This window comes from Lissotriton vulgaris, chromosome 4_1 (assembly GCF_964263255.1).
Source record: "Lissotriton vulgaris chromosome 4_1, aLisVul1.2, whole genome shotgun sequence".
NCBI lineage: Eukaryota > Metazoa > Chordata > Amphibia > Caudata > Salamandridae > Lissotriton > Lissotriton vulgaris.
In genome coordinates this window covers 1,383,512,223-1,383,531,437 of record NC_141691.1, presented here as the reverse complement: position 1 = coordinate 1,383,531,437, position 19,215 = coordinate 1,383,512,223, and the positions used below count along the sequence as shown (strand labels likewise).

The following is a 19,215-nucleotide window of genomic DNA, read 5'->3' as shown; positions in this document are numbered from 1 at the left end:
ATGATGAACCACGTTGTCCTCTTTACCTCGAAAATGTCCTAAAGTGTTTTTTTTTACGTCTGGTCCTTTAAGCACTTTTCAAGTCCCCGTGCCAGGATGCACAAGGCAGGTCCGACATGATCTGGTTAATATACCTTACGTGTTTGCAGAGAGGCGCCACGGCGCCCCTTGAGACCTCGGATGTACACAGCGATTCTGCGGAGCCGAGCCATTCTGCGCTTTCCAACCCTCACGGGCATGGCTCCGTCAACAAACGAGGTGCCTCTTACTGGCCACATGAATATTCCTCACGGGCATGGCTCCGTCAACAAACGAGGAGCCTCTTACTTGCCACATGAATATTCTATAAGCCAAAGGCATATTACCCATTAAGAAAATACATAGCAGCATCACTGTAGCAAAGAATACTTTTCATGCGCACAATAATGCATCGCGTCGCTCTCTGTCTTTGCACATGCCCCCCCCTAGTAAAACCCAACACCAAGGTCAAACTCCATGCACAGCTCCAGTTCACCTGCAAAGTGGGGTCGAGGCACAAAGGTCAGGAGAGGGGTGAGGGGATGAGTACGTTACACATGGTAAATTACGCATCTGAGCGTGCTTGGCGTAAGAAGTTTTCACGATACCGTGACTGGCACTCCCTTGAGGCTAGTTAAGGCAGCATCCTCGGCGCACCACCGCGTGGTGGCGCTATGCATGAAGAAAAGGCCCGAAAACTGCCCTTTAGTGGTTGAAGAGCGCTCCAGCGGCAAGGTCGTATTTTGCCTGGCGTGATGAACACCTTGGCTCTGTTCTTGCTGATTATATTCCTGCAGCTCTTTCCTAAGAGACCCGCCTTTTCCATAAAACGTAGGCATATGTACAGTATGCACATAAAACGCGCCCGTATGCTGAGACAATGTACGCAACGCTTACATTACACATGCCTAAGTTCATTACTGGTGCAAGCTCACACTTAAAATTCAAAAAGCACAATCAATCTGTTACGTCGACCCTTTTCAAACTCGATGAATCAATGCACTTCATTCCGTTACCCGTGGTATCTTTGCCTGGCCCGGGCCACCATGATATATTTATTTATTTATTACGGGAGCTATGTAGCGCCAACATCGCCACTTGGGCAGCTCAGCTCTTTACATCACACATGGAGAAATGAAAATCCCGGACCGTAGGAGAGAATGAAGGCGTTAAGCGGGCTTCATTTCTGCATCGAGTTTCTGAACCGTGTGAATGTTACAGAAGCATTTGTCACATGTTCGGCCTTGTATTTTTGCTAATTATTGCGGCACACTTATGTATTTATCAGTTCACTTATTTCTGAAGCACATCTTTACAGCACTGAGTTGGGGAAGCAGCTTAGTTGTTCCGGATGTCTGTTATTCGACTTGCAAGTAATTAAGTGCAAGCCTCAGTGTTACAAAACAGGAACTCTACCTAAGAAGACTTTAGCTGTTGGTTTACCCACAGTGGCAGGGAGTAATACTATACGTGAACCACTTACTGGTGGGGAGGGGCTGATCCCGTGCACGGGATTGGCAAACAGTAATCGGTTTTGCATCTCGCATGACTCGAAACAACAACATCTCGTGCTCATTTACATCGCTGACGCAACTTCTTAGAGTAGCACGGGGGGGAGGAGAATGAAGACATTACCTTAATGCACATTGCCTGCCACATGATGTTTTCTCGGCGGTCTTGCCAAACGTACATGGGCAATCCGTGGGGGAGAGAGCGGAGGGGGATGGTGTGTGGGGGCCGGCCGGCCGGCCAGCCATGATTAATTAGGGGAGGAGAAGCCTTAGGGGAGGAGAAGCCGCAGAGCGCACGCTGGGCGAAGCCCTTTGATGTGCTGTGCGGCCGTGAATGCGCGTTATTGTTTGGTCACGTGAACTTCAAGAAAACCGCAGGAACGAAGCCCTTGGTTTGACGAGGATTTTCAAGACATGAATTCTCGCTCCGCTCAATGCGCTTGCGCGCATTGATAGGTCGCGAGACCTAAAAAGTATATGTCCAGACAATTTCTCCCTCTATCCTTTGGGGAATTTTAGCTCCTCCTGGTGCGTCCGTCCATCCAGGCGATCAGAGAGAAGGAAAAAAAATAAAACCAAGAAGAAAAACAAAAACATCAAAAACAGAATGCCAGCTACGCAACCCAATTTAGGGAGAGTAGTGGGGGGAATAAATAACCAATAGGCAGACAGGAGGGTCAACGGAATAGATAGAACCTCCACCAGTCATTATTGTAAAGAGAGGAAAGCCCCTATGGGTGAATGAGCTTAATTATCGGTGTGTTCCCCCTCGGAAGGACCAGGTCCGTTCCTCTACCCACCTCCCACTTCCCAGGAATCGGGCACGCAGCTGTGCGGGCCACGCTCCTCCTGGAACGCGGCTGGGAGGTAGGTGGGACCATTGGCCTCCTGAAGTCTCTGGCATCATCTCGCCACTAGGCTCCGGACTCCGCTAACCTCGTTCCGAAACTTCTCCTGTTGTGGAGTGCTCCATGCCGCTTTCTGCGCCCGTGATTCGAGACTCGGTTTATCCGAGACAGCACTCTGCTTTCTGCTCCGGCGTGGTGTTCTGCGTCTCCTCCTCCTCCTCCTCCTCGTTATGCACAACTTCTTCCTGATTTGGCCTTAAGCCGTCCTTGAGGGTGTGGTTTGTGATCTCTTCGCTGTCCTGCAGTGGTGATTGAAAGGACCCATAGTAGTTAAAAGCAGGGTTGTCCTCTGTGACCTAGAAACCATCCTCAGTCGAATATGGGGCCTGGAAATACAGCAGAGGTTCCGGCTTATAAGGCATTGTCCATTCTTCCCCTATGTTATCCGGACCAGCAGGATGCAGGGCCTGACACCTTGGTAGCTGCAACTGGTGTGGAGAACGAAGGAGGAGCAAGGTCCCGCAAGGTCCAAGGGACTCGCCACTAGCAGGTGAGTCAGAGCAGGCCCGAGCAAGCAGGCGAACACACTGAAGCAGGAGAAGACCATCAGAAGGACCCACAGGCCAAAGGCACAGGAGTCGCAAGAGGCCCTCGAGCAGCTCACCAAGACGGAAGACCCACGGTGCAGAGGATGCGGTGAGGACAATGTACTTTGCAGGAATAGATGCAGCAGGCTGGAGTTTCTTGTAGCCCAAAGATTTCTGGAGTGCAGAGCCAATAAGCTTTGGCAACTGCAAGTGGATGCGGTGCACAGGGGTTCGGTCCCATCATTCCCGACGAGGGGTACTAGCCTCAAAATTGCAGAGAGGACAGGTCCAGCCTCGAAGGAGTTGGAGAACCACCACCTGTGTTGCTGAGCCTCAGGAAGTCCGTAGGACAGCAGGAGCATCAGACTGGTCAGCTTCGTTGCGGTGCCTGCAGATGCAGGGGAGTGACTCTTTCACTCCAAGGGAGATTACTTCAGTTGTCCCACAGGTCTGCTGAAGATCCTGGAAGAAGCACACACACAGATGACGAAGACTTACAGAACAGCAAGACCAGGAGCAGCAGGAGTCTTCCTTGGTGCAGTCTCAGTTCCAGGCAAAGTCCAGCGAAGTCCAGGTGTCCAAATGGTTGAAGAGGGATGTGGTTTCAGGCTGGAGTCTTGTGCCTCAGCCTTTAGCTCTTTACAGGGGATACAACACTCCTTGAGGGTGTTGTCTTGGGGTACCTTATCATTACTGTTCCAGGCTTGTGGCTTCTTTTCTGTTATAAATTGTGGTTGCAGACTGTTGTCTGCCATGGCACTTTTCACATGTTTTTTCTGCTTCCAGGGAGGTTATCGCCTTCCCTTTGCAGGGTTGCTCCTCGGAGCGGTGCTCTGCTCTTTTCCTTCTACGTCTTTCAGTGGCACAGTGCCTGGCACTGCCCCTAATGGTGCTTTTCCTCACCATTTGTTTCTTTCCTTTCTGTTTCACTTATTTTTTCGCACACTGTTCCCATACTCTCATAGTTTTGTTTGTGATAGCTCTGTGTTGTGGCACTGAAAAGTTCTCTTAAGAAAACTGATGTCAGCGCTCCGGGTTGGGACTTATGTGACCTCGCTGACATCACGTACGCGGACAACATCAGGGCGGAGTCACGTGGTACCGTCCCCCGACACACAGAGATGCTGTAGCAAAAAACATAACGGGATCCAGTCTCACGCCTGGGGATAATTCTACATTAAGGAATCTGCGGCTAGAATCGTCTTTATCATATACATTGTTACTGGAGGTAAGGAACTTGTACACCGACAGTTCAGGGGAGTACACCAAGGGAGCCCCCCTGTACATGGGATCATACTTTTAACACTGAAATTGGTGTAGTCGTATGATTGCAACATGTTTGCTACCAAACATGCCCGGTTTTGGTGCAGCTGCTATATAGTTAGACATCTGGTAATGACTGATGTCCAGTGTATGTATTAAAATGGCTGGCCACACTTACAAAGCCTAGAGAATCATCTCCGGGGTTTGTATGGGGGGCCTGCTCATGTAGGGGCACCCTCACACTCCTAACCAAGCACCCTGCCCTGAGGACTGAAGAGCCTGCCATAGGGTGACTTATAGGTTTCATGTGCAGTGACCTCAGATTTAAGGACATTTATATCTGTTGAGAAGTGCATGCTCCGACTTACACAGGCTGCAATGCAAGGCCTGTAGTCACAGTTTAAGTGAACTCCCATGAATGACACAATACATGCTGCAGCCCACGGGAGACCCCTGTTGCACCTATGCACCTTTTTACCATATACTAGGGACTTACTAGGGTACACCAGAAACAATTGTGGATTTACGAAAGTACTTACCATGTTCCATACAGGGAGAAAGCACAGTGGCTGATGTCCTGATTAGCAGGATCCAAGTCAGACTAGGTCAAAAACACACTGACACCCGGCAAAAAATGGGATAACCATGCTCTAAGGATCCTACCTTCCTACATAACTCCCCTCCCCCCAAATGTAAGGCAATACGGCTAACCATTTCCTAAGTGGCCATATAAGGAAGGTCCAACTGCACTTGCATGGATACTCTCTGTTCTGGTTGTATGATGTTATAACACATGCTTTAACCCCGCATGCCGTTACGACACACATTTTTACCCCAACTTGCTGTTATGGGTGTGCTGGATGTAGGAATAGTATAATTTACTATTCCAACTCCAGTGTGTGCAACAATAGGAAGGTGGTGGAGTTAAATCCAACACCTTATACCCCCTGCAACAAGACATTTGCGTTGTAACAGCATGCGTGGTAACAGCTGTATCCCCTCTGATCTATGGCCAACTGAGAAGTTCCTGTAAGAGTAAAAGGTGCCCCCTATAGTATTTTAAGGTCCAAGGGAGGGGGAAAAACAAAAGGTACCTACATTGAAAACCTCTTATCTGACCTATATTGCTTTAATCATGACCTATATAGGTTCACTGTGTCAGTAACCCACCCATATTTTAAAACATCTCAAAATTTTAAGACAAACAATATATATATATTTTTAATTTTATTACACCATCTTTTCTTTATTCAAATAGATAGCTATTTTCAATTCACATTTCATTATTATATCATTTTATACACACATCAAATAGAGAAAAGTACAAAAACAATCCTAAGTGCAAAACAATATACAACTTCTCCAGACAATCTAATCAGAATTCATGGCTTGTTGCAATTAGGTTCATTAAAAAATAACAAGAATACCTATACCAGCAGCAACCTATGATTCATTCATTCACCAACATTCACACTCACTCTAACTGCGAACATACTATAAATACACATCACTAGAGATTCAGCACTCTGGGAGGTCACAGTTTGTTTTAGAGAGCTCTATATTAGTAGATGTCATCAAGCAATACTAGATGGTGAAATTATCTCTCCAGGACCACTTCTCTAGGGCAGGCTTGGTCTGGTCTGAGAAGTTCCTCCATTGTAGGAGCTTGGATCCTCTCAAATGTTTGGGGGTGTCTACCAGTCAACTTTTTGAGCCAGGATAGGCCTGTGGGTTGTCTAAAGAGGGTAGTGAGACCCAACTTCTTCAGAGCACTGGCAACTACAGAGTCCTATCTCTCTATCACTAACCTGTACTTTTCCTTAGATGACAACCTTCTGTTGAACATAGTCTTTGGTTGATCCTGTTTGTCAGTATCAATGTGGGGCCATGGAAGGTGTGGGATGGTCTTGTCCCAGGTCTTGCTTTGCCCAATATTGTTCAACTGGGGCATGTCACTTGCTTGGGGGTAAGAGGGATCCATTAACCCCTTCCGTGCACGTGAAATGTTCATGCTGTGCAGGAGTTTTTATTAGTGGCCGGGATTCGGATGGCCAAGGGCCGTCCTCCTCACATGCCTACTGTAAAGCATGACGGCTCCCGGACGTCACGAGCAATCAAGGGGTTAAGATTGCCGAGGGTTATCCACCCCTGTAGTACTACCATGCTGGGCGTCCCTAATCTGAGGATGGCTGGGTTCCTCTTGGCAGTGTACCCTGTGATGCCTCTGCAGCACCAAGCTAACTGAGGCTTAGCAGAGAGGGTCTGGATACCCTATCCAGACTAGGTTCCTCCTTGAAAGGTCCCCTTGCCCCCAGTGGCTTTGCCAGGACAGGCCTGACCTCCTCTGAGGTAGTTCCTTCACAAGGGGCAGAGTAGTCTCCCTGAGAAGGCTGACCCTCACCTGAATTCTGGGGGATGGAGGACTTTTCTTCCTTCTTGTGTTCTCTGGGGGAGCTATGTGGGGCAGTCTTTCAGACTCCCCTGCTCCTTGACTTCTCTGCTGTTGGATTTATACCCTAGGAAGTCACACCAACCTGATCAGGGAGGCCTAACATTTCTAAATGGGCCTTCAGGGGAAACAGCTGCTACAACGCATGCATTACAACGCATGATTTTACCCAAATTGCTTGTTGCAGGGGGCATAAGGTGTTTGATTTTACTCCAATACCTTCCCTACTGTTGCACACACTGGAGTTGGAATCGTAAATTATACTATTCCAACATCCAGCGCACCCCGACAGCAAGTCGGGGTAAAAATTTGAGTTGTACCGGCATGCAGGGCAGTGCATGCGGTATGTCATACAACCGGCCCGAGTTCCACTTCATCCCAGGGTGAAGTTTCTAGATCATTGCTCAGGAAGAAACTTACAAGCAGTTTGGGGATACTGCATCCCTTTTAGGGCCAGTTACCCCTCCCCAGCTGACATGGACTGTGGCCATGGGATGACCTGTTCTGACACTGTCAGCATTGGTCACCTGGTAAAAGTGCCCAGGTAAAAGCTGAATAGGGGACACAAGTGTTCCTGTCACCATGATAACACTGGCCCCTGTGTCCCAATAGGCTACAGCTTTCTGACAATTTATCAGAGGCTCATGTCTGCATTTGCTAATGGTATTGGCACATACAGTAAAAGTGACTAGGCTCATGTCCCCATCTCAGACTAAGGTTGCCTGAGTGGTGGATCTGGCTATGCCAGGCCCCACTTAATTACCCCAATTATGGGTATACTGCTACTGTCTGTGCTACTGCTAGGGTCACTAGGAGTTGTAGTAGCGGTGCTTGCCTTAGGGCAATTGGAATCCTTTGCTCTATGGCCTTTCTCTTTACAGAGGTAGCATCAAGGTTTCTTACCAGGGGAGGAAGAGGAATATTTTTGGGACCTTCAGATGACTCATTCTTCTCAAGATTTTCCCCACCTTTCTCCTGGGAATCCTGCTTCTTCTGGTAACCACCACCTTTAGACTTAGTCTTAACCTTAGTACGAACCTATCTGTCTGCCTTCTTTCCCAATTCTTGGGGAGAGGTCAGATCATAGTCTACCAGGTAGTGGTGTAGTTGCTGATTTTGACTGATTAAGGATGTGCTCCCTCACTAGCAAATTGTACAGTCCTTGGTAATCATGAGCATTACTTCCATGAAGCCAGTCTTCCAGAGCCTTAATAACACTGTCTACAAAATCTACCCAGTCTTGGGTGTGTGCCTTCTGTGTGTCCCTAAACGTAACCATGTACTGTTCAGTGGATAAACAAAACCCATCTATGAAGGCACTCTTCAAGATCGAGTAATTATCTGCATCATCCTTCCAAACAGTGAGAAGTTTGCCTCTACCTTTGTTAGCAAAGGAGAGCCACAGGATAGCTGCCCACTGCCCTTGATAGATCTTCTAAACTTGACAATCGCACTCCAAAGCGTGACCTATTTATTCATGCCACCCCCTCCTGGTAAGGAGGTGTTATCCTGCTCTGGTTCCTAGTATCAAATGAGTTTTCCCTGACTCTAGGTTTGCTAGTGCTGACACCAAGGGAGCCAAGTCATAAATTATTTCTAGCCCTCTGAACTTCCAGGGTCTCCTTATCAAGGGCCAACAGCTCCTACTTGTGCTTGGCTCTCTCAAGCTTGAGCAGGTGGTATTCCATTTCTAGGGAGCCTTCCCTCTAGCTATAGATGGAGGTCCCTATGAAGTGGTTAGAGGAGGTTGAATTGACAGTGGAGTACCTAGACATCCCCTGGACTTTTTGCAACCTCCTGTGAGAAGTTGGCCTGATATGCAGTGCTCACTATTCTAGTGATCACTATGTATCAGTCCAAACGACCCTTATTGATGATTGGTTGTAAGTCAACCTTCTAGACCAGCTATCCTAGTAGCATGGACAAGAGCAGTCTTTAGGCTAAACTCTAGAGGGCGTGTTAAGCCAGCTGTTATACCATCACATATACCCCTTGAACACCAAGTGAAAGGACACCACACAAGTTGTTATGAAAATAAAAGGATATTTATTTATAACACAACAACCCTGGACTCTTTATGAGGACAGGGCGCTAAGCACAACACAAAACTCTTAAAGAAATACTGAAAGTCGCACAATTTACACAAATGCCCGAGGGGCACGAAAAACATATACTACAAAAGTGGAATGCAAATTACTAGCAGGTAAGTAACTTTTCTCAGAGGCTTTAGAACCGCTGGGCCTACAATGCTGAACCCTTAGATTAGAAGCAGGAGGCCTAGGGACGTCGTGTGCAGAGTGGAAACTCTCACGCGTAATGCGGGACAAAGTCTATGGAGGCTAGTAAATGCAAAGTTAGTGTTCTCGGACGAACACGACTAGGTAGGTCAAAAACGAAAGTGGATCTAGACACTTAGAGAGTGGATCTACGCTGGAGCACCCTGGTACTCGGTTTACCTAGCCCAGGGGCTGCGGCTGCATAGGGTTCAAGTGTCGTCGGGAATCCTCGTTGACGAACCAGGAGCCTGAAGTGGAAGTTGCTGGCAGGCGACCAGTGAAGATGTTCCGGGCTGATCCAAGGACTGGATCAGTGAAGAAGAGTACCTGTAAGTAGAGGGGACCGAGTTCTGAATCACTAGCCAGTGATTAGGTGGGCACCAGGATGGCACTGGACAAGGTCACTCAGCCAGGCGAAGAGGTGGCACTGGATTCTGCTGCTGCACGGACCAGGGCGCTGATGTGGACCAGGCTGGAGGTCTGCGAGCTGTCCCACGTCGGATGTCTGCTGCTGGCGATGCTGGATCCGGCGAAGGAGGCAACAAGCCTTGGCTAAGGCAAGCCCACGTGGTGACACAAAATGGCGTCTGGAGTGGACCAGGAGGGTCCGAGGAAGGTCCCCTTCAGGAGGAGACTGGAGCTAGTCTAGAGGAGCTTGACCAGCGGTGAAGCAAACTTAGGACGTCGTCTGGAGGGTCACTAGCCAACGGGCAAGTGACCGGACAACGTAGCAGCAACCCAGGAGCAAAAGGGCTCCACGCAGATCTGGTGGATGCTGGGGGGCTGGACTTCGGTGCTCGTGCTGCCCGGGGTTGGGGCTTCTCTTACCCCAGTGCACCCACTCGAGGGTCCCTCGGTGGTCATGCTGGTTCAGTGTCGTGCTGTTTCTGATGATCGCCGAGTTCTCTGGTCTCGTCGCACCCACGGTTCTCAGCTGTGCTGTAGAGGGAGGTTGAGGTCAGAGAGGGCAGGGAGTCCGGGTCTCGTCGTGCTGGTCAGTCTGGTTCCGGAGGAAGGACGTTTCAGCAAACCGTAAGATACTTAGTTGGTGCCTGCTGCTGCAGGGTGACTACTCCTTAGTCACAAGGGAGAAATCTTGAGAAGAAGTCGAGAGTTCCTTTCGTAGAAAGTAGTTTCAGGATTCAAAGATGATCTAATCTGGAAGGGTCCCCGCTCCTACCTTTATTCTAAAGAAAGGGGCTGGTACGCGACTAGGTCCTGCCCATGGGTGGGACAAGGACTTTCCCCAGCTCAGGGGCTGGTGTGCCCCTGGAACTGGTTCAAGCCGGCATATGCACAGTGAGCACCGGGGTGCCACTTGCAGTCACCTTCCTCTAAAGTCCTGCCTACCTGGGATACACAAAACCCTGTCTGGGATGGTGCTAGCACCACCCCTGACAGGAATCCCTTTGTCCAAGCTCTCCTCGCTGGAAGGACTCCCAGCAGCAGGAGGTCAGACTTGTGTCTGTGGTGGCAGCATCCATTTTGTGATGCTGAGGCTTGAGTTAACTTTAACCGGGGTTCACAGTTACATACATGTCATGTCCCTCTAGAAGGGTGGAATGCTAACCCAGTCGCCAGAATTGGCGAGGGGTTAGTATTCCAATTCGTATGACACCTTACTCGACATGTTTTGATAAAGCGATCCCAAAGTTGGCAAATAACCGCAAGGATTATAATGCACTTAAGAGTATATGGTACGTGTTATCATGGAACAGCTATTAGGACTTGGTTCCGCAAGCTGCAAACGGGCTCAGCTCATGCCAGAGCACCATCTCACATAATTCCAAGCACTCTGCCTTCAGGATTGTCAAGGCCTGCCATAGGAGTGACTGATAGGAATACCTGTGTCCATTTTAGGGTTAGATATAGGTATACTATATCTAAAGCAAAGGGTGATTACACCACCTTGCCCCAGCTGTCGTGCAGCCAGTTGTGTCAGATTTAGATGGCCAGCCAGGGGTGGCATAATACATGCTGCAGCCCCTGGTAGGCCCTGGGTACACCTATGCCCTGGGTACAGGGACTGATAAGATGGCCCAGCACCAATTGGTAAATGCACCTAAGGTACACGTGTCAATTTAGTGAGAGAACAGCTAGGCTGTGGGTCTGATTAGCAGGCCCACAGCCAGGGAAGTCGTAAACCAGTGAAGCAAAAAGCAAAAAAATCTGGGGTGATCATAGGATTGCAGACCCTACTCTCCTACACCTCCCAAGAGGAATAAAGGGGTACCTACCTCTAGGGACTCCCTCTGTACCATATGTACCATTCCCTGGGGGAGTTAGAGTTCACCAGTGAGGGGTCTTCAGACTCCTGGTCGTGCTCAGAAGTGGGTCATTAGGGTGAGCCACCCCTGACCCTTCTTCATGAGGCCCACCCAACACAGAGTTATCCTGCTCTTTTGGCCTCTCAGGATTCTGCCGATCATACTGCAGGAGCATCTCGAAGAGTTGCTCTGTGTTAAGGTTGCTACCCATCTTTAGCTTCCTGGATGCAGCCAGAGTCCTATATTCCTGGAACCCAAGACCAGTTTATCTAGAGGGCTGGGACCCACTGGCTTCCCCAGCTAAACACATGGTGACTAGGTGTAGTGTTGTGTTGCACCTACCTACCCTAGTGAAAACTAAACTTCCAAAGATTGGCGAAAGGGTGTGCTTGACCCTTCACTACCAATCTAAAAAGTTCAGGAGAACTTACTGAATTGTTTTTATATGTGCATCGTTAGTTATGGTTTTTCAGTTCACCAACACCTAGATTAAATGGTCAAACAGTGCAGGCTTAAATCCCAACCACTGCACACCGATGTAGGAGGCTGGCTTAGTATATGGTGCACCTTTACTTAACTAATCCAGGCAACCCTTATGGTGATTTTAGTGGTGTTTGATAACCATAGAAAGCTCTGAGTGGTAGCTGTGTAGAGCAGCCTTCAGGCTAATCAAGAAGGAGTGTTAAGCACCTTGGTTTACAAGTGTAATCATGTAGTGTAGGTTAACCCAAATAAAACACACATTGTTCGTATAAAAATTTCTATTTATAGCACAACACTCACTAGCACATTGGTATATCTCCTAGCCGAGCAATATCAACACAATACACAAGAATAATTCAAATGCATTCAGGTAAGCAGCACAAAATACAGTGGTCTCCAGGGGAGACCAAAATATATACTAAGAAAGTGGAATGCGAACTGCAAAGAAAAACAGGACTTGGATCAGAAGTACCATAGGAGCCAGGAACACAAGTAACCACCCAAGGTAAGTACCCAGGAGCCCCATGGAGGCTGTGTGCAGAGTGGGAACATAGCTACGGGCCCAATGGAAGTCAAAAGAGAAGTCCCAGCTGCAGTTTTGGAGAAAGACGCTTCCCAGCGGACCTTGGAGAATTCCCTTGGAGGACTGCATGGACAGTACAATCTACACAAGGTCCTTAATTAAGGATAGCAGTGACAACATTGACAACCTTTAAATAGATCTTTGTTTCCTTGCTACTCTCCCATATGCCTCCTTTATTATAATTTCCAGTTATAGAGCCCAACTGTTAACCAAATGTGCCCTGATGCTAGAGGGCGTTGCAGATTATTTTTTTAATACAAAATTCTTCTTTTGCGTCCCTAGACAGAACGCCAATGATAAATAGGACAAACTGATGTCACCACCTCCTGTAGCACCTTTTATTAACATATTAATTTACTTCCGTGGAGCTATACAGATCCACCTCTGACATTAAATAACAACCAAGGTGTGAGCACCTGTTCATTCAGGACCTTGATGTTGTCCCAGAACATCCAAGGATTCTGGACAAGGAAACCTCACCCGAACTATTGTGGCATACTTCATAATTGGTGACCTTTCCACACTCTAGCAAGGTGGTACTGCCAAGACAGCCACAACCTTTCATTTGAGGGAGCCCTCAGTTGAGTCCCACTGAACAATAGCAGGGATTTAGATATCTTACATTTTTTTGAGGATATACCAACTTTTTTTTATTCAGGGCAACATGGATAAGATTTAAGCTATGCTCAATACCTCACTAATGCCTATTGACCCTGTATGTCCGTTAAATTGCCAACATTTCTTTTGCTTCTCCAAAAGCCGTTAAAGGTGAGTTACCTTCTTCGGGGTAAAATGTGATTTCTAGCTAGATTACACCCACTCACTTCTTTTCTCATGGTAAGTGAAGCATACAAATTAGAAAGACTTGAACATTTTGGAAGTTTCTTGTACTTAAGAGTAAAAAATAAATAAAGATTTCTAATTAATAAACAAATACTTAACAGATGATCACTGCAAGCAGACACTATGGCCCCCAAATGCAGAGCATAATGAAATCACTGCAAAGGCATTTCACATGTGTAATAGAAGAAAAAGGGTGTAATGGCTTAAAGCTCGGAAATATTTGGGACCATGGTAAGGTCCAGAATGAACAGGTTTCCACACCTTTGGTGTTATTTAGGTAATGAAGGTAGAATGTGAGTTTTGTTACTATGTCTTATTCCTCTCTACTCCTCCTTCGTGTGATTTTTTTATTTTATCCACCTATGACATTAGACAGTGGCCCCCCCAGAACGGATTACCCAAAAATGTTAGAGCCAGTCTGGCACCTGGGAAAAAGGTTCAAATAAAACATCTGCAGAAGCCACCGTATCTATTGCAAAATTGAAACATTACTGCAGGTAAATAATTTATTTGATGTAGCCATCCTCCAGTATCTTATACTAAATCCCAAAAAAGTGCAGAATCTGAAAGTCTAATATCTGGCCTTCTGCACATCAGCTAAACATTAAACATATCTAGATTTATTTGACACATGCACTGGCTTCCTGTAAATGACAAGATTGTGATGTATGACCCAGCAGACATTTGCGATCACTAACCTAGTCTGAATTGCATCAATGAACGAGAGCTTCTTATTATTGTTGCCTAACTTTGAAATGCTCTGCCATTACTTTTATGATGAGTCCTGCTAGGGAGGTGTTTGCAAAGACTGAAGTCTTGACTTGTTGAGTGTTTTTTAAAAACGAATTTAATTCTGATTTGCATATCCCCTTTGCATCTCTATTTGAAGACCTTTTTTCGTTTGTCGCTTTAACAAATCTTTTCTCCCAATTTTATCATATGGTAATTGGAATGCTATACCATCTGCTGCTGCCTTCAAGCAATTTTAGTGTACACCTTGCAAATAAATAAGTATGAATTGTAGATTACATTTTTTTCATAGTGTGACTTTGTCTGTTTGAACTTTATTTCTTCAAATAATGCTTTAAATGTTTTTTTCCTAGTTCAAACATTTAACTCATCAGCTGGATCAGGAGACGAACAAGAGGGTAGCGATACAGAATGAACTGAAAGTCCAAGCGTTTGAGATGGATAACTTAAAGGGTACTGAAAAGCAACAAAAGCAGGAGATAAACACATTGCTGGAAGCAAAAAGATTGTTGGAATTTGAGCTTGCTCAAATGACCAAGTATGTATGATCATTCACCATTAATTGTGCTGCAATAATTTGCTTTGATCTAACAATATTGTTTTTTGTATAATTATCATTATTGGAATGTGTGGCCTTCACTAACTTCATGCAAGTCACTACCACAGTCGGCCAATTGGCACACCATCCCTAGTTTTTCATACATCTGTACACTAATAGAATAATCATATTTTTCTCGCCATTTATTGTAATCCAATTTCTCATAGCGTTTTATTTCTAGTAGAAACCTTTCTTTCTTCATAGGTGGTATTTTGTTTTACTCATGACAACCACTATGGGTAGCTTTTATTCTGCTAGATACTTCTAACCGTAGATTAGAGTTTTTCCCCTAGCCCAAGTACGAGAGACACCTCTCGCAGTTTTGGCAAGGGTTGAATTCTGTTAATGATGGGTCATCATTCCCTAGCACAGCAAACGGTTTTGGAGCAGAGGTGTAGATTCCTGGCAGATTGTGTTAGAGGTGTGGAATTAAATGATTTGAAGTTGAATATTAAGGGAGTGGTGTCCCTGAGGCTCTGCTCAGCCACCTGCTGCCATGCAGGAGCGTCACTGGAGAATTGTCATGATCCAGTGGCACTAGTGGATATTCCAAGGGTGAGGAATTTGTGGTTATGTAAAATGCTCATCTGAAAGAGTGCTAACGAAGGTAAGCAGCTTGTTCATTTAGATTTGAATAGTTAAAGCATGCATTCTGATGAATACTTCTAGCTGCAGATTCCTCCTGTTTAGAGTATCGTGCAGTTCCCACTAATCCGAAGGACCTGCGTGTTTGTTGGCCAACATAAACTTTGGGTGAAGTGCGTATACTGATTCCTAGCACCCATCTCCTTCTCCCCCCGCCCCCGGATATGTTGGACTAGAGACCAGCTAGTTCAGTGTCACCATAACCCCCTAGTCTTACCAGGGAACAAATGATTTCTGCCAACCACTGAACATAACCCTGATCCCTCAGAGCTTGAGGGAACCTTGAGTGCGAGTAGGTGTGAAGCCAAGAATCCTCCCAAGGGACGATCCTACCCCATTACCTGGCGGGAGAGAATGTGGGTGCCCATCTTGGTCACGAATTGGACACCCCCTCATGGACATGTCAGACCGCTGCTTGGTGAAGTCTCTGCATGCAGGTACCTCGGTATCCGCTGAAGTTCCTCCTCTACTACTCTTTTGTGATGCTCCTTATTTATAATAGAAAGCCTTGCAATGTAATATAGATTAGCGATGTTATTAATATGGAGTTAGCCCTGTCGCCCCGTGGATGAAGACAGAAAAACATTTGTACATAGTGCGTTGAGGCCTTGTACATAATGTTCAAGGCATCATGATCACGTTATGCGAAGCTAGATGTGTAAATAAAGAGGTTTCAGAGAAACAAATTCAACATTGTCGTGCATGCAAATATGTGCTAATGTTCACAACAGAAATGATTTTGTGAAAAAGAGGATCGTGTTCGCGCTGCTTCGCTACATGAGCCTAACCCAGTCACCAGGATGTGTCAAAAGACTTCCATCTTTGTTGTTTTAACAACAATTCCAAAATTTGTAGACTGGTGCTAAGACTCATGTTCCCCCCGAGAACAGGCTTCAAACTGTACCAAGACTGCAGGAAGCAGATGTCGGTAACGGTCATGCGCGAAGTGGGCTTTTGGTATGTGGGATCCAGTCATGTCTCAAAGACGTGCCACACGTGCACCGTTATGCAGCTGAAGGAGCTGCAGGACCAAAATGTGAAGATTTACATTGCCGAAGACAAGAAAAGGTCTCAGTTGAAGCTAAGGTCTCGCTCAGCTCCAAGTGATGAGTTAGATCTTACTCACAATGCCTTTCCTGAGAATGATCCACTTCCCGCTAAGTGCCTTCGACTGCGTTGAAGTCCAAACAAAATGCATAAAAAGCAGAAGGGGAATTGGCTCCATCCTGCCACTATATCTAGACAGAGAGTGCATAAAGACATCTAAATAAGCATTACTCGCCCTTGCAATTCCCAGTTTTTAACTGATTCCTATGGTGATTCCAATGCGCCCCTAATGTTCCATGCCATCTAAGACCCTGCAGTAGATTTGTTCCTGCTGCATGTCTTTGATCAATTTCCGGACCCCTCTGGGCACTCCTTCAGGCTCTGCTTCACCAACGCTGATGGATGAACCAGTGCTAATGAGTATATCGGACCTTCAACCAACATCATGCTGAGCTCGACAGATGTTTCAATACAAGATCACAAATGTGCAACTAGTCATAATTGAGCCAGAGTCCAAACTGGTGCATCTGCCGCACCACAACTATCAGCAGAGGCATCATTCTATCATTAAGACTCTAACCCTGACCTTGTTCAATTGACACATGTGTTCCTCCCAGGACTTAGATGTGGTGATGAGTAGGTTGGTAGTTTACTCCACCATGCTACACTGATGATGCAATATACTTGGATTTAAAAAATGGCATGAGCCTTCTCATCCCGTGATGGAGCAGATAGCCCTGTCTTTTCAGGGCAGAGAACACAGCACCAGCAGACACTGCATATGGCAGCCCGGCCTGCCACCCTCCAGTTCCTCCTCCCCTGCTACAGTGGCTATCAAGCTCCTTTAGTTTGTCCTCCATGGTTCATATTAAACAGGTTGGGGCAGGATATAGCTTTGCCTCCCCAGATGAATATCCACAATGTTAGATAGTTGGAACTTAAAAAACATTTTAGGGCTACGCTTTACATTTTATTTCCTCCCTGCACCATTTTCCCCCACACCAGAATTAATTTCGGAGGCATACAAGACAATCCCAATATAGCAAAAAAAGTGTTTACTCTCTAGAAGTACCAATTAACAGGCAGCATACTTTGATTAAGGCAAAGGATGTTATTTGCACTACATCTTAACCTCAAACTGGGACGGGGCCTCAAATCTATCCTCGACCTCAGTCCTTTTAATTCCTTTTCTGAACCGATACAAATTCAAAATGCTTATGCTGAAACTGAACTCGGACAAGACGGAGGTCCTCATCCTGGGCTCCTCACCCTCCGCCTGGGACGACTCCTGGTGGCCTCCCGCCCTGGGCACCGCACCCAAACCGACAGACCATGCACGAAACCTGGGCGTCATCCTGGACTCCTCCCTCTCCATGACCAGGCAGGTCAACAACGTCTCCTCGGCGTGCTTGAACATCCTACGCATGCTAAGGAAGATCTTCTGGTGGATCCCCACCGAGACCAGAAAGACCGTCACCCAGGCCCTCGTCACCAGCAGACTGGACTACGGCAACGCCCTCTACGCCGGTACCACCGCCAAGCTCCAGAAGAGACTCCAGCGGATCCAGAACGCCTCAGCCAGACTCATCCTCGATATCCCACGAAAACAGCCGAGTCAACTTCCACGCTCCCAAACGCCACCTCCGATCAGCCAACCACGCCCTCGCCGCCGTCCCCCGCATCCGAAGAGCGACTACAGGAGGAAGGTCCTTCTCCTACCTGGCCGCCAAGACCTGGAACTCCCTCCCGACCGACCTGCGCCTGACCCAAGACCACCTCTCCTTCAGGAAGAAGCTGAAGACCTGGCTGTTCGAGCAGTAGCGGCACCCCCCCCTCCCCCCAGCGCCTTGAGACCCTACGGGTATGTAGCGCGCTTTATAAGTGTCAATGATTGATTGGCTGACATTGTATCCATCCTAGACCCAGAAGGCAGGATTGTGTCCTTGGACTTGCAGGAGGTTTATTTTCATATACCCATCCTGTAGTTCCAGAGGCATTACCTGTGGTTCAAGTTGGACAAGAAACACTTTGAATTTGCCTTTCTCCTCTTCGGCCTTACTTCTGCCCAACAGGTGTTGACAAAAGTGATGGGAGTGGTTACGGCCCATCTTGGAAGGTTGTGCATACATATATTCTTTTACTTAAACGACTGGCTGCTAAAGGCAGGCTCGCCACTGACAGTTGTGATCCTCCTCAGGCTGATGAATACGTTTTTGACTTGGTTAGGTTTCGCCATCAATGAGCCAAAGTTCCACATGAGCCCCACACCAAACTACTCCTTAGTTGCGGCAATTTTAGACACAGTGACATTCAAGGCTTTCCTTCTACTGAAGTGAGTATAGGACATTCAGGTTATGATTCCAAAGATCCAGGATCTGAGTTTTTGGAGACTCTTGACCTAGTGCATGCTCCTCATCCACAATGGCAGGTGGCACATGGAAGCTCTGCACCTGGATCTAAAAATCCAGTAGGCTTTGCATCTGGGCTACCTCTGGCTCAATTCGGGTCTTGAAGGTGACCTCTCAGGAAATGCTGTGGTAGTTGGCAGCTGCCAGTCTCAAATAAAAGAGAGGGACCCACAGTCCAAAGGGGTAGGGTACCAAAAGACTAAATGTCAAAACACGTTTCCCCTTTGGGTAGATTTATAACATAGCAACAATTAATTCCCGCACCATTTCATACATATATATACAAATTTATAAACAACGGACCAGGAATAAAGGAGTATAGGTGATAAGTTTACAGAAAAATGCACATTTTATTACATTATCATTAAAAGCAATATAGCATCAATAAAAACACAATTATACATATCAAATCATTTTAGACTGTGGGAAAAACAATAGGAAAAATAATTGCAGTTTAAAAAGAGATGAAAAACGCTAGTTGAAAGGAATTTGATCAAACTCCAATTCGTAATTCTATTGTACATGTATTTATATAGCGCAAATCACTGACCGAGGTCAGTATCTAAGCGCTTAGGGAACCCGTCCTGATATTCCCCTGTGAGATAACCCCGGCAGGGTATCCACTAGGTGAAAGCCAGG

General features: G+C 46.7%; 1 protein-coding gene across 1 annotated transcript in view; it reads left to right on the top strand.

Moving 5' to 3' along the window:
* ROCK1 (Rho associated coiled-coil containing protein kinase 1) overlaps positions 1-19,215 on the top strand; it is a 2,273,505-nt gene that overhangs the window by 1,505,145 nt on the left and 749,145 nt on the right. The window contains exon 20 of the mRNA XM_086965620.1: positions 14,232-14,416. Coding sequence (XP_086821746.1) covers positions 14,232-14,416 — 185 coding nt within the window. The remainder of the gene's footprint in view (positions 1-14,231; positions 14,417-19,215) is intronic.